Here is a 15,974-nt window from a genome sequence, read left to right on the forward strand (position 1 = left end):
ATTGGATTTTCTAGAAGTAACATTTTTTAGGTATCATTTTTAAAATTGCAAAGTGCAAAGTGTAACCGATTCCCAGGTGTAGCTACACTACAGTGATACAACGCTGGACTTCTGTGTAGCTGTTTATCAAGAAGGGATATGATGTGGAGCTCTTCTCTCTCTTTTCCTGCCCTTCCTTTCTACCTGTCACCTCTCTTTCCTTGGTTTATACTCCCATCTTTCTCTTCTCTACTCTGCTTCTTTTCCCCTCCCTCCCTTACTCATTCATTATTCTCTCTTCCTACTCATCCCTTCCTCCTCCCGCCCTCTTTTCCTCACCCTTCCTCCTCTCCTCCTCATCACTTCCTCTCCCCCTCCTCCTCAACGTTCTTCCTCTTCTCCTCACCCTTCCTCCTCTTCTCCTCATCCCTTCCTCCTCTTCTCCTCATCCCTTCCTCCTCTCCTCCGCATCCCTTCCTCCTCTCCTCCGCATCCCTTCCTGACCCTTCCTCCTCATCCCGTTCTCTTCACTCCTCTCTTCCTTCCCCTCCCTTTCCTCTCATTTCTTCTCTCTGATTCCTATCTGGCACTTCTCTCTTTCTCTTCATCTCATCTCTCCTTTATTCCTTCTCTCTGATCCCCTCTTCTTCTCCACTGCAATACTATGTTCTTTCTACCTTCCCCTCCCTTCTCACCTCTCATGCCTTCCCCTCCACTCATATCTTCCTTTACTTCACCTTCCTCTCCTCTTATCCCGTCTGCTCAACTGCAATCTTCATTCCTCTTCTCCGCATCCCTTCCTCTCCCCCCTTCCTGTCCTCTCCTACTCACTCCTTCTCTTTTTTGAAACTGAGGAGGTTTACATTGACCCCACATAAAAGGAGATATATACTGCTGGAAGGTGCAGAGGATGACCCCCCACCATAGTATTACAAGTATCTATCCCCTGTATAATAAGTATATACTGATAATAGTAGATATTGTATACAGCTGTATCCAGGAATGTCTATCAGTAATGATCTCTGCTGTGGTGGGATGCTGTAGGGATGTTGTGTCATGTCCTCTTCTGTGTAGGTGACCTAGAGAACAGCGTCACCCGTGTCATTCATGTCTTTCCTTACAGAGGACAATGGATAGAGATAAAGATCCGTGTCCAGACACAGAGCAAAGCGGCCCAGAAGAATAAGGGGAGAGATAAGGGTCCGGACACCATGACATATGTAAGGAGAGGACCATCCCCAACCAGGAGCTCCTGCCATAAAGCACAACTCCAGCAGAGGGCGACGAGCGCTGCAGGTTATAAGGAGACGAATTCATTTGGGCTTTTACAACCTTACAAATTTTTTACATTAAATTTTACTATTTCTAAGCCTTCATTTTATCACATGATCAAACTACAGATATAATGAGATTTACCCTCCTTATAAGAAAAGCTTATATATATCTGTGTATCTATCTCATATCTATCTATCTATCTATCTATCTATCTATCTATCTATTTATCTCATATCTATATCTCATATCTATCTATCTATCTCATATCTATCTATCTATCTCATATCTATATCTCATATCTATCTATCTATCTCATATCTATCTATCTATCTCATATCTATCTATCTATCTATCTATCTATCTCATATCTATCTATCTATCTATCTCATATCTATCTATCTCCTATCTATCTATCTCCTATCTATCTATCTATCTATCTATCTCTCATATCTATCTATCTATCTATCTATCTCATATCTATCTAATATCTATCTATCTATCTATCTATCTATCTTATATCTATCTATCTATCTATCTATCTCCTATCTATCTATCTCATATCTATCTATCTATCTCATATCTATCTATCTATCTCATATCTATCTATCTATCTATCTATCTCATATCAATCTATCTATCTATCTATCTATCTATCTATCTATCTGTCTATCTATCTCATATATATCTATCTATCTATCTCATATCAATCTATCTATCTCATATCTATCTATCTATCTATCTATATCATATCTATGTCATATCTATCTCATATCAATCTATCTATCTATCTTCTATCTATCTATCTATCTATCTATCTATCTATCTCCTATCTATCTCTCACATATCTATCTATCTCATATCTATCTATCTCCTATCTATCTCATATCTATCTATCTCATATCTATCTATGTCATATCTATCTATCTCATATTAATCTATCTATCTATCTCCTATCTATCTATCTATCTATCTATCTATCTATCTATCTATCTATCTATCTCATGTCTTTGCATCTCTATTTTTTCTATCTCTTCTATCTAGTATCTATCTAGGCTTTCTCTCTCTGTCCTTTGCCCGGTGCATTTTGTCCTTGTGTTTGCATAAATCTATCTAGAGAAATCTAAGAATATCCCTCACAATGGATAAATAATGAATGACAGCGATAGAGGCAGCGCTAGGGATGTAGATAAATGGGAGGGGATTAGATCTAGAATTAGGCCCAGCATTACAGACAAGAAGATCGGTGGCACCTATCCCCCAATCACCTTCATTTCTTTGGGCTCCACTGGACCAGAACATCTGAATAATTAATGTACAAATAAATGTTTTTAGATTAGAAACAAGGGGGGGGGTCTGTAATATCCAGAAACATAAGAGATATTGTAATGGAAGAAATCTCTGTTTATTTCTTTGCTAAATTGATTTGTAGGAAATCCAAATCTCTTATCTATCTATGTTTGTTGTTTTGGACTGGCACATTATTGCACAATTATTGGCGCCCATATAGTATAATAAATCGGTAACAATCGGGTAACATTCCAAAAAGGCGCGAAATGGGTGATAAACAGGCATTACGCAGCAAAAACACCAATGGAAGGAAAAAGTAAATGACCCCCAGGGACAAATTAGGCGCAAACCAGGAAAATGCTACACGGCAAACGACAGCAAACTGATGGAAAAAGCCGCAGATACCCCAATGCGATCAAAAAGTCACTAAAATACAACCAAAAAATCTGCCGCAATTAGTCTTTTAAAAAATCTGCAAAATCTCTCTCAATATATATACATTTTTTTTATCTTACCTATCTAATAAAATCAAATACGCTTTAATGGCAGGACAAGATACAAATTAGCATTGCCAAATACTATAGGATCATGGGAGATGGGGTGAGGGTGATGGGGGACATGGGGTGCAAGGGGTTATATCCCTATGACGTGGAGCCACATGTATCAGTACTATAGCACTCTGTACTTTGTGCAGTTCCCTGTGCAGTGTGCAAGGGGGCGTCAGATTCATCACAATTGGCGCAGGGTCTTCATGAATCTGGCGCCCCCTGCACCGCTCCGCACCATTGTTTTATTTTAATGGCACTTTGTTCATGCTGCAGAATTGTGGTGCAGGTCAGTAATAAATGTTGTGCACGGTCAGACTAAGAAGTAACAGCCCCTGTAGGTGAACTTGTCGGACACAGAGCAGCCGCGACACAAAACAGGCGCAGACACTTTATAAATACAAGTACGAGCAGTTTCCATGTTCTTTCTAGTCCAAAGTCAAAACTGGCGCAGACCCTTCAATAAATGGGGTTTTATCATAGACTGATAGCCCCGCCTCCATACTACATTCTGGTAATAAAAACCTAAATTGCCCCTGCAATATTGGACCATGATGCTTTGCTGCAAGGAACCACATAAAAAAACTTCCCTTTAAGTCCCGTGATGAGTCCTTGTCGCTCTGATTAGATGAGGCGGATGGAGCTCAGTAACTTGTCATAGAATTATCTGCCTCTCCAGCAGGGGGCAGGCACTGCAAAGGATTTGCATGGATCATACAGGGAATGTTTGCATTGAATGCTGGGTACCCACCAGGATCGGGGATGATGAGCTGCGCATACGTCTCTGCTGTTCCGGCTTCATTCTCCGCTATACATTGATAATAACCTTCATCCGACTTCACCAGACCCAAAATCCTCAGATTGCTGCCCCCCTGAAAGGCACAAAATATGGAGGTGTAAGAATCAGATTTTCCAAAATCATCAAGGTGCGTGTAGCAGAGCTGTAATTGTCATTCATCGCTGTCTTGTATATAACTTTTCGGTTTTCAGATCAGACAATGGATTTACCCGCTTTCTTATATTTATGTTAATTTTTATCCGCTGGAAATGAATGTATCAAAGATAATCCTAATCAACATTCTCTTACCGTTTTGTGTTTACAGCTCCTATACAGACCCATGCGTCTCTATGGTAACAGACTACACATGTGGAGAAGCATCTTTCTGTAGTCATCCTCAGTTCTGTCCTCCCTTAAAGCGCCGCAGAAGTGGGGGTAACATTTCAATCCAGGATCAGACTACACAGAAGTTGTAGTCTGTAGCCATGGAAACACATAGGTGAGCATAGAAGCTTTATCTACAAAACTGTAATACTGTAGACTTATGTAGACAAGTTACAAAGTTGCAATTCAGTTTTAATTCAGAAGCAAAGTATTCACACTCTTTACAAGGAACCTGTCAGCAGGTGTAACAATGCAAACTGCAGTGTGATGAATGGTATATAGGGTGTATCCACACACTGCTGTGCTCTGTACTCTCTGCAGGAAGTGTTAAGCATTGTCCCTGAACTGATGAGTAATGAGACCGTTGTGTATGTTGTTAGTAGCAGCAGGACTTTGACATATGGAATTTTTTTTCCAGGATTGTAGCTTCTCCAAGTGCATTAGGTTGTGTCCTTACACTGCTGTGCTCTGTGCTCTCAGCAGACAGCAGTAGTTATTGTCCCTGGAGAGATGTGTAATCATAAGTCTGTGTTTGTGGGTGTTGTTAGTAGCAGTGGGACTGTGAAATGTGGATTTATATTGCAGGATTGTAGCTTCTCAAAGTGCACTGGGGGTGTGCTCACACTGCTGTGCCCTGCACTCTCTGCATTGAGGAGTAGAGACACAATTTGCATGGGGATAGGGGCACAGAAAGCATGGGCATTATAAGTGGAGGAGGGTTTTTTTTATGCATTATGAACCAAACATGCCTTGATAATGCTGTAGCTACACTGATGCAGAAACATATCTTGTTTAATCCTTGAACTGAGGGTTTTTGCTGAAAAAACAATTATACAATTATGATAATGAGGCTCTGTCGCTTCTGTGTTGGGGCTCGGCGCTCGGCACTTTTTAGTATGCACTATGCAGTGCTCCAGAGAATGATGTAATCACTGTGCTGTGCCTGACAGGCATAAGTAATCAATCAATGCACCATCCGCCAGCTACTGTGCATGAGTCATCCAGCTCAGGTTGATTAGTCCTGTCTGGACAGTTCAGAAAACTCTATGTAATGTGTTTATCAACGGCAGGCTGAAGCAATCCAGCTCTCCAGTTATAATTGTTATTTCAGCCAAGCCACTCAGCTCAGGGATGAAACAAGATATGTTTCTGCATCAGTGTAACTACAGCATTCTCAAGGTATGTTTGCTTCATAATGCATGAAATCAAGTGGTAGATTTCCTTTAAATAAAAGGGAGTGAGGAGTATAACAAGTTTTTTCAGGATTGCGTCTGGGGGCATTATACTAGGTGGGGGCCATTAAGGTGGGTGTTAGATTATGCTAGGGGGTGGGGAAATGGGTGGGGAGATGGGCGGGGCACAGGACACAACTTTTCCCTGATCGCTCTTTCCCTATCACTCTAGTTTGGCGGTTTGAGCCGTGTACACATTGGCCTTTGTGGAGACGGATGATCTGAGCCGCAGGCAGCGGTGGCCCCTTCTGATAACTTGTTTGTCTTTGGTTCTATCGTGTCTTGGCCGCGCGCCGTGTCTGGGGGCGATGTACAGCATGAACCTGTCAGCTCCTCCGCGCTGCAGCTCTAGTCCTCTTTGTGTTACGTCACCTGTGGGAATCATCACCGGTGGAAAAGTTTAATCGAAATAGTTTTGCCGGCGGGTAAAACCTTTCATGGAAGAGACAAATGCGCGGCATCTGATCACATCTGAAGAGAAGCGGAGCCGCAGCTCAGCCGTACTGTACATTCTGGTAACACACTCAGCACTGCTACATCCATCACTGGTGCAGCGTCGTCTGATCACATCCATCAACACAGAGGAGCCAACATTGGGTTATAAGGGTTGTATTCCTTTCAAAGTAACAATAATCACCTGTATCACTAGACCACCAGGGATACTAGAATCAACCTCTCTTCAGCCCTAGACAACCAGGGACATTGATGTTAACCCCTTCTCAGCCCTAGACCACCCTGAACACTCTATGTAACCCTATTCTTTCTATAGATCATAAGATGAGCAGACATTGTTCTCTTCTCCACCCTGGACCACCAGGGATTCTTTCATGAACACTTCCACTGTTCATAACACAGGACATGCAGGAATTAACCTATTTGCTGCCACAGATCACAAGGGATCCTGGTCCTAGAAGGTCTAATAAGGCAAATGGATAATCTTAATGACCCCTCACCACCCCACCACCAATATACTGTTATGAATATAGGCATCTTAACTTTACAACTACCCCAGACCACCAGGGATAACTTAGCACTGCACTACATCTGTCAGTATCTTCGATGCAGCAACATCCGATTGCATCCATAAGCATAGAGAAGCCAATATTTGGTTATAAGGATTGTGTTTCTTTAACACCCTAGACCACCAGGGATACTGAAACCAAGCTCTTTTTTTAAACACAGACCACCAGGGACATTGATATTAGCCTTTCCCATGTATGGACCATCCCATATACTTTAAATAACCCTTTTATTTCTCTAGATCCCAAGGTGAGCAGATATTGACTCCCTTCTCTACCCCTACACCACCAGGGATTCTCTCATGATCAGTCCCCCTGTCCAGGACACAGGACATGCAGACATTGAACTCTTTGCTGCCCCAGATCTCCAGGAATCTTGTCCTTAAAACGCTTCATAAATCAAATAATCCTAATTAAACCCCGGCGCCAATATACTATTATGTACATGGGTATCTTATCCCACCAGCCCACCAGGAATATGTCCATTAACCCGATTGACATTAACCCTTTCTCTTCTCAAGACCTCCAAATGATGGTGGCATTAACCTTTTCTAGATGCTAAATAATCAGACATGTCCATATTGACCCATCTTATACCCTAGACCACCAGGATCCAGACAGTAACATGTTTTCTGCCTTAATAACACTGCAATTATGAGACAACAGGGATGGATGCTTAAAGGGAGCGTCGGCTCGAATTTTCCTTTATCAGCAATGATGTGAAACAAGTTTCCTCTCTTTCCTCTCTCTCTGTGCTGCGGCTCCACGGACCATAATGAAGAACAATGAGCCCTAATCCGTAGCAACCAATCAGCTTACAGGAGACTTATGTGACTAATGAAGGTTGTCATGGTGATGATATACACTGTAGCAACGTTGTAGTCAATAATTCACTGGATAAAAAGGCAACAAATTCTGATGAGGAGTCACATGACTCCAAAGAGCAAAAAAGAAATTCAATTATATATAAACAATGAATTTACACCTAAATATTTACATTAATATTAATTACTTATTATATCAATAAGCAGTGATACAATGTATAGAATAGATGTGACACCTATTATGTATTTACGTTAAAGAAATAAGTACATTTAATTGAATTACTATTGATACACTTGTCTATCAAATCTAGCGCCACTTCTGTGCACTGGTTGTGTGTGGTATTGCAAGTCAAATGAAATAGGTCATTGATGGAACTGGTACTAACATTAAAATTTACCATGAAAAACCATAGATCCATGCACTATGATGTGATTACACATTTGTCATCCATGGCCTCCTTCCTTCTATTATTAAAAGCCAGATGTGCAATGGAGGCGTTACCAGGGCCCCTTCGTCCTGTAGCTTCATAGGCTGTTACACTCTGTACAGCACTTCCACCTCTATCTGTGAGAATACACTGTGCATGGAGGAAAGGAGGGCAGTGTAACAGCCTGTGAAACTACAGCATGGAGTGACTCTGGTAACGCCCTCCAAAGCCCTGCAGGCTCATTAGCATATTTTAATAGTTCCTTTTAGAAGGAAGGAGGCCATGGATAACAAATATATCTAATGCAGTAGGAAGGGGACAGTGCTCCTGCACAGTGTAACAGCCTGTGAAGCTACATCATGGAAAGGCTCTGGTAACACCCCAGAGCCCTTCTGGCTCATTAGCATCATTTTAAAAGTTGATTTTAGAAGGAAGGAGGCCATGGGTAATTACGACAGTCCCATTGTCTGGGTATATGAGTAAGTGTCACTGGTTTATCAGGATGGATTGTGATGGGAGATTTCCTTTAAAACATGGGTGACCTACCACAATCTGGAAGTAGTCACTGGGGATGACCACCTCTCCGTTCTTGGTCCACTTCACTGTAGGAGGCGGCTTTCCTGACACGGCGCAATCAAACTCAATGTCCATGCTCTCGTAGGCGTACAGGTTGGCGGGATAGCTGAAGAAGCGGGGGGGCACTGGAATTAAGAGATGATAAAAGTAGTTTAAAATCCCAGCATAAAAAATATCAACATCCTACAAACATCCCTGCAGCAAATTATAAAATAATAATCATTAAGTATTGTGTAATACATGAAAAAAATAGATTTTTTTAAAATAATAAAATAAATTATTATACAGTGGGAACGTGGGGATAGTCTGGGATCCTTTATGTGTTTCTGCACACTGTATGTGACTTTCATTTGTCTTGCACTGAGCAGAGGCTTCTAGACTCTGCCATAAAGCCCCGACTGCTGGAGGCTACAGTGATCGATGACTCCCATCTACCTCCTGCATCTCTGGAGCTCAGCCACAGGGATCTTGGGGTTCTTCTTTAGCTCTCTCCCCAAGGCTCTTCTCCCACAATTGCTTAGTTTGGCAGAACGGCCAGGTCAAAGTCGCAAACTTCCTCCATTTAATGATTATGGATGCCACTGTGCTCTTAGGAGCCTCGAGTGCTGCAGAAATTATTTTGTAATCTTGGCCAGATCTGTGTCTTACCATAATTCTGTCTCTGAGATCATTGGGCAGTTCCTTAGACTTCATGATTCTCATGTGCACTGACATGCACTGTGTGCTATGAGGTCTTATATAGACAGGTGTGTACCTTTCCTAATCAAGGTCAATCAGTTTAATTAAACACAGCTGGATTAATGAGTAGAACCATCTCAAGGAGGATCAGAAGGAAATGGACAGCACGTGAGCTAAATAGGAATGTCACAGCAAAGGGGCTGAATACTTATGACCATGTGATATTTCACTTTTTCTTGTTTAATAAATTAGCAACATATTTACATTTCTGTTTTTTTTCTGTTAGGATGGGGGCAGAGGGGACATTAATCAGCAAAAACAATAATTTTTTTTATCTTACCAATTGGCTGCAGTGTAACAAAGAGTGAAAAATTTAAAGGGATCTGAATACTTTTAATGCCCACTGTTTTTGTAGTCGTAGTCAGATGTATTACATATATATCAGAAGCAACTCAGTACATTTTAGGGCTGTTCGGAGGCCATAGCCTTAAGCTTTGTTCAAAAACCATTGTGTAGTATTTTATTTAAGATTTTAGTATCTTTGATGCCAGGAATATTGCAGTTCAGGAGATTGTTCTTTCCATCAAAGGCACCAGAACCCAACTGGGATCCTCAATGCCCCCTATGATAAGACATCAGTCATTGAAAACCCAACCAAGTCAACCTGGAACAATAATATAGTGTAGGGCTTTGGGTCGTCCGCTGGGGTCAGCAATGATAAAGCTTTCATAGACGGCGGGATACAATGTGAAACTATAGAATGATTCCGAAAAAGAACATCAGCATCAAACAAAACATAAAGCAACAAAATAATCCTCTGCTGCACTCCCTATACAACAAGTGACCCTCACTAACCGCTCGAGGGCTTCTCCAGGACACAAAACACTCTCAGCAATCTTCACTCACGTCACTCACATAGTCCAGTTTCTGTGTCGTCCACGAAGAGACGCCCCACAAAACTTCATATACCGTCACAATTTATCCTGATAAACAAGGGACATTACTCATAGATCCAGGCACCGGGACTGTGGTATCTTCTTATATTTCTTATCCATGGCCTCCTTCCTTCTAAAATCAACTTTTACAATTATGCTAATGATCAAAAAACGTTGGGGGGAGTGTTACCAGAGACACACTGTGCTGTAGCTTCACAGGCTGTTAAACTGTGCAGGAGCACTTCTGTCCTCCCACCTTGTGAGATTAGAGCAGACAAAGGGAAAGTGCAAGTACTAAGGGAGTAGAGGTCTCCCAGAGCCCTTCTGGTTTATTAGTATAATTTTAAAAGTTGATTTCAGAAGGAAGGAGGACATGGATAACAAATATAAGAAGATTATCACAGTCTATGAATCTATGGTTTATCAGGCTTTTTTTAGGGTTATATATCGTTTGTGAGGTTTTCAATGACTGATGTCTTGTCATAGGGGGCATTTAGGTTCCCATTCGGGTTTTGGTGCCTACGATGGTAAGAATAATCCCTTGAACTGCACTATTCCAGGCATCAAAGATACTAAGGGGGTCATTCATCACATTTTACTTTTTTACTACTGTGATTTGTACCATTTTTTGCACCCTATTTGTCTTTGTAGTTCTGTCTCTTCGAGGGTTTTTTTTTAGACTTTTTCGGCACAACTCCCACCATTGTGTTTCCTATGCATGGTCGGTTTTTGTGCAATTATTTGCACCCTTTGAGTCGCAATTAATTCAGTCGTTAAATCAGGTGCAAACATCTGGAAGCAGGAGAAATACAAAGACAATTTAGGCGCAAACCAGGAAACTGCTATACAGAGAGCTCCAGCAAACTGCTGGGAAAAGGCGCAAAATATTGTGCAGATTCCCCAAAGCGCCCAAAAAGTCACTAAAATACAACCTAAGACCAAGCGCCAGACTAAGGCTACATTCATACGACCGTATGGGGGACGTATGTACGGCCGATATACGTCCCCCATAGACGGCAATGGGCGCAACGCACCCTACGGGAGCGGTACGGTGCAGCACCGCTCCGTACCCGGGAAAAAGATAGGACATGCCCTATCTTACTTCATAGTACGTGCGCACCGTGCGCCATAATTTCCTATGGAGAGGGGCCCGGGTGAGCGGAGCTCACCTCCTCCTCTCCTCGTGCACTGCCGTTGCCCGCTACAGTATAGTACGGTACGGGCAACGGCAGTGTGAATGTAGCCTCAGATAAATGTGGCCCTAAATTTTAAATACCTTAAAATAGTACACAATGGGGGTCATTCATCTTCGAATTTTCTCTTTTTTCTCTTATATTTGTGACTTTTTTGCGCCTCTCAAAATTAGACGTGCAAAAATTTTTCAGTGTTGCATCTGAAATATCTTTAAAATCCAGATGTGGACGTATGAACAGATTTGCAATTTCCCGACGTGTTACCCGAATATTTCCGATTTGTGCCGATATTCCATGAATTGCCCCGTTTTTGCCGCACGCGATCGGATTGTGGCGCATCGGCGCTGGCATGCACGCGACGGAAATCGGGGGGCGTAGCCGAACGAAAACCCGACGGATTCGGAAAAACCGCCGCATTTAAAACAAAAAATTGGTTGCACGGGCCATACTCACATGCACCAGGAAGAGATCACTGAACTCCGACGTAACTTGGCGGACCTCGGCGCAGCAGCGACACCTGGTGGACATCGGGCGCAGGACCTTCATGAATCGCCGGAAGACCCGAACGCTCGTCCGAGAAGCTGCTGCTGGAACGCGAATAGACCGGGTAAGTAAATGTGCCCCAATACCGTTTTTTTTTTAGCTTTTAGCAGTTTTTTTTTTTTTTTTAACTCAAACTTAATAATATCCATTGCACAACAAGCACTTTGGAAGGTGATACCTTCAAAATGATCGGCATCATTCTGCGTGTTTTCCGGGTCATGTGACCGCTCTCATTAGGACGGAGACCTTTATTGCACATAGTTAAGTGGAATGAACTGATATCATTAGACGCAATCTTTGCCGTATTGATCGGAAATGGGCCGGAGAGAGAAGAGCATGGAGATGGATGAGGGTGATGGGAATGGACAGAGTAAAAGACTAATTAGCAGTTATTCCTATTGATTCCCCTTATACATGCATGCTTAAGTCGGCCGGGGGTGCGTGTATTTTCAATGATGGGAAGGGAGTGACTTGCTGGCAGCACTTACAATACAAAGGATCAGGAATGATAAAATCCAATCCTTCTTTACCCAAATATGAGAGTTTTGTTTAGTTCAGCTGATCCTCCAAATCGGGTTGCACCAGAATGAGGCGAGCTGAGCCTCTTGCCTTAGGCAGCACCATCTGCAGTAAGATGGGGGCAGCATCAGGGATGCAGTTTTTTCCTACAAAACAGGACCTGACAAAATAATGTCTCTTCACACCCAAAGTCAGCACGGGTATGAGACACTTCATGGAGAACCCACGAAAAAAATCTGATATATTACTTCTGGATGGAGAAGAGGCGCCATTCGATAGCAGTGGGTACCAGGGGCTTGATGTTCTTGTAGTAGGTCAGTCCAAATCTTGGTGTATTTGTATCAGATCTTATTGATTTATAATGGGGATTATCAGGGTCCCATAGGGTTCTGGTGAATGTGAGGGAAAGAATAAGGTATCAGACTACACCAATCGAAGCATCAAAGATTTGGCAAACTACGTGCAGCGCTGCGTAATCTGTGCGCGCCATATTAATAAAGGAATTATTGTTATTAAAGATGGGTTTCAGAATGGAGCCCAGTAGTGGATTATAATATAGGTGGTTTGGGCAGCAGTCTGGGGTCAAAACCTTCTAGGGCAGTGGTGGCGAACCTATGGCACGGGTGCCAGAGGTGGCACTCAGAGCCATTTCTGTGGGCACACAGGCCATCATCCCAGGACAGAGTTCACCAGACATGAACAAATCCACCGCATCTTCCTGCAGTCCCAGACAACTTAAGAGTTGCTGCTCTCAGCGCTATTTTAAAGCGACACTTCATTGGCTGTTTGGAACTGTGGGAAAAGTGAGAAGGTGTGGATAGGGCTGCATTATCTTTGGAGGTCCTCCTGTTGGACCCACCATTCTTCCTGTACACAGAGACCCTGGAGAGAAGCTACAATGAGAGTCTGAATTTGCCCTCCTTCTTTCAACTGTATTGGTGGCCTCAAGGGGCTGATACGATTGAAAGGTGTAGAAGAACGGGTAGCAGTAAGTTATTGCTTGAAATGCCACGTTGGCACTTCACGGTAAATAAGTGGATTTTGGTTGTAGCTTGGGCACTCAGTCTCTAAAAGGTTCTCCATCACTGGTCTAGGGGGTCCATGGCCACCCAAATCACCCACTAAAATTTTATACTGAGAAGGATTTTCACCCATGAAATCCTTGTATATCTATTACTGCTCTCAATACACATGTACACAAGAACCATTTCAGGACCTTTGAAGGTCCTCCAAACAAACCTAAAGAACCTATCCTGTACGTAACCTGCGGACTGCCTGTACAACAAAATAAAATGTAAAAAAATAATAATCCATAAAAAAAAAAACAAGAAAAAAAAATTCATAAAAAAAAAAAAAAAACCCAAGAACAGCTACAAAGTAAAGCTGCACCCATAATGCCTCATGTTCATCCTCTGATTTATGTACAGATAAGTCCCTCATTATCCCGTGCATGGAGACCCCCGCTCCCCCCCCAGGCAGAGGTTCGTATCCTCATTATTAGAAGACAGTATAATTCCTACATGAAGGTCTGAAATGCTGGCAATGCCTCCTGCATTCCCTAATTTCCAATGCATGTCCCTTAGGATTAGGTTTAACATATTAAAGCTTGTGGACCTGCCTCCACTTGTGTTTTATCAGTTTTTAATATATTGTGCATCTCCACTGTATCCAAATTTAGAAAAAAAGATGTTGTTTATTTTTTTTTTTTAAAAGAAACAGCGCCCCCTTAGTACATAGGCTGAGTCGTGTACTGCAGCTTTAGCCCCATTCACTTAAAATTAAGAAGCTGCAACAACAGAAAGTTTTTCAATGTATTTTTGAATGGTCTTTTTATTTCATGCCCCTAGTGGCTGCTCAGGGTACTGCAGCGTTCTGTAACTTTATAGCAAAATAAAAGCTTCCGAATAAAAGCTTGCGAACTCAATCCTACTGATGGCGTGAAACAGAAGTTGAAGGATGTCGGGCCGGAATGGAGGCGACGCTTACGACGTTAATTTGCTTGTCAGGCGGTAATAAAGTTTTTACGTTCTCGATGTCACTTTGATTGTCTCGGGTTTCAATTCTCGCTTTGTCAGGAGCACGGAACCCGACAAGCTCCAATCCACGAGTATCTGACACTTTTATACTTTAATTTATAGGATTATGACATTATATGAATAAAACTATTATAAAGAAATAATAACATTTTTATTTACTTTAACCTCTTAGTGACTGAATCTACTCTTGCAGATTGTGTTTAAGGGAACCTATCAGCAGGTGCGACCATACAGACTGCAGACAGTTCTAGGTATTGTCCCTGGTGAGATGTGTAATCAGACCTTTGTGTATGTTGTTAGTAGCAGCAGGACTGTGATAAATGGATATATATTCCAGGATTGTAGTTTCTCCAAGTGCACCGGGGGGGGGGGGGGGTGTCCTCACACTGCTGTGCTCTCTGCAGGCAGTGTTAGGTATTGTTAGGTGTTAGCATACCTTTGTGTATGTTGTTAGTAACAGCAGTACTGAAATATTGATATATGTTCCAAGATTGCAGCTTCTCCGAGTGCACTGCTGTAGGCCGGATGTTTCCTCACACTGCTGTGCTCTGTGTTAGGTATTGTCCCTAAGGAAATATGTAATTATATCTTTGTGTATGTTGTTATTAGCAGCAGGACTGTGAAAATGTCATTTAAATCTAGGATTGTAGCTTCTCTAAATGCACAGGGGGGGGGGGGGATTCACACTGCTGTGTTCTGTGCAGCCAGTGTTAGGTATTGCCCCTGGAAAGATGGGTAATCAAACCTTTGTGTTTGTTACTAGTAGCAGCAGGACTGTGATGGATTTATATTCCAGGATTGTAGCTTGTCCAAGGGCACTTGGGGCATGTTGTCACACTGCTGTGCTCTGAGCGCTCTGTAGATTGTGCTTGGTAGAAACCCCAGAGAGCTGTTTCATCACATCTTTGTGATTGTTGTCAATATCATCAGGACTGTAAAAAACAGAGTGTACTAGGGGACTAGGGGTGTTTCCTCACACTGCTGTGCTCACAGTTCTGCTGCTACTAGCAAGCAAAAAATCATTCCAATGTGGGTATCTATTGGATACTCCTATTTTCCCTTCAAGGATCAGGCAAAGTGACTTCCAGGAAAAAATAATTTGTTAAAAAACTTGTTCCATAATATGACAATACAGATATAAAAATGAATACAATAAAGATAAAAATGGCCAGCAATACGCGTTTGGGACCTGGAACGGATCCTTCCTCAGTTGCATGACCTGCTACTAATGACACACAAAGGTCTGATTACACATCTCCTCTCCAAGGACCATACCTAACACTGTATGCAGAGAGCACAGAGCACAGCAGTGTGAGGACACAACCCCAGCGCACTTGAAGAATCTACAATCCTGCAATATAAATCCATATATCACAGTCCTGCTGCTACTAACGACACACACAAAGGTCTGATTACACATCTCTCCAAGGACCATACCTAACACTGTATGCAGAGAGCACAGAGCACAGCAGTGTGAGGACACGACTCCAGAGCACAATCCTGGAATATAAATCCATATTTATATCCATATATCACAGTCCTGCTCCTACTAACAACATCCACAAAGATATAATTACATATGAATCCAGGGACATTGCAGCAGAAAGCACAGAGCACAGCAGTGTGAGGACACGACTCCAGCGCACAATCCTGGAATATAAATCCATATTTATATCCATATATCACAGTCCTGCTCCTACTAACAACATCCACAAAGATATAATTACATATGAATCCAGGGAC

General features: G+C 42.2%; 1 protein-coding gene across 7 annotated transcripts in view; it reads right to left on the reverse strand.

Moving 5' to 3' along the window:
* DCC (DCC netrin 1 receptor) overlaps positions 1-15,974 on the reverse strand; it is a 583,792-nt gene that overhangs the window by 220,718 nt on the left and 347,100 nt on the right. For all 7 annotated transcript variants that reach the window (XM_072134166.1, XM_072134174.1, XM_072134157.1 and 4 more), the window contains exons 6-7: positions 8,298-8,452; positions 3,838-3,958 (exon numbers count right to left, since the gene is read on the reverse strand). In XM_072134166.1, the coding sequence (XP_071990267.1) occupies positions 3,838-3,958; positions 8,298-8,452 (276 nt within the window). The remainder of the gene's footprint in view (positions 1-3,837; positions 3,959-8,297; positions 8,453-15,974) is intronic.

This window comes from Engystomops pustulosus, chromosome 1 (assembly GCF_040894005.1).
Source record: "Engystomops pustulosus chromosome 1, aEngPut4.maternal, whole genome shotgun sequence".
NCBI classification, from domain to species: Eukaryota; Metazoa; Chordata; class Amphibia; order Anura; family Leptodactylidae; genus Engystomops; species Engystomops pustulosus.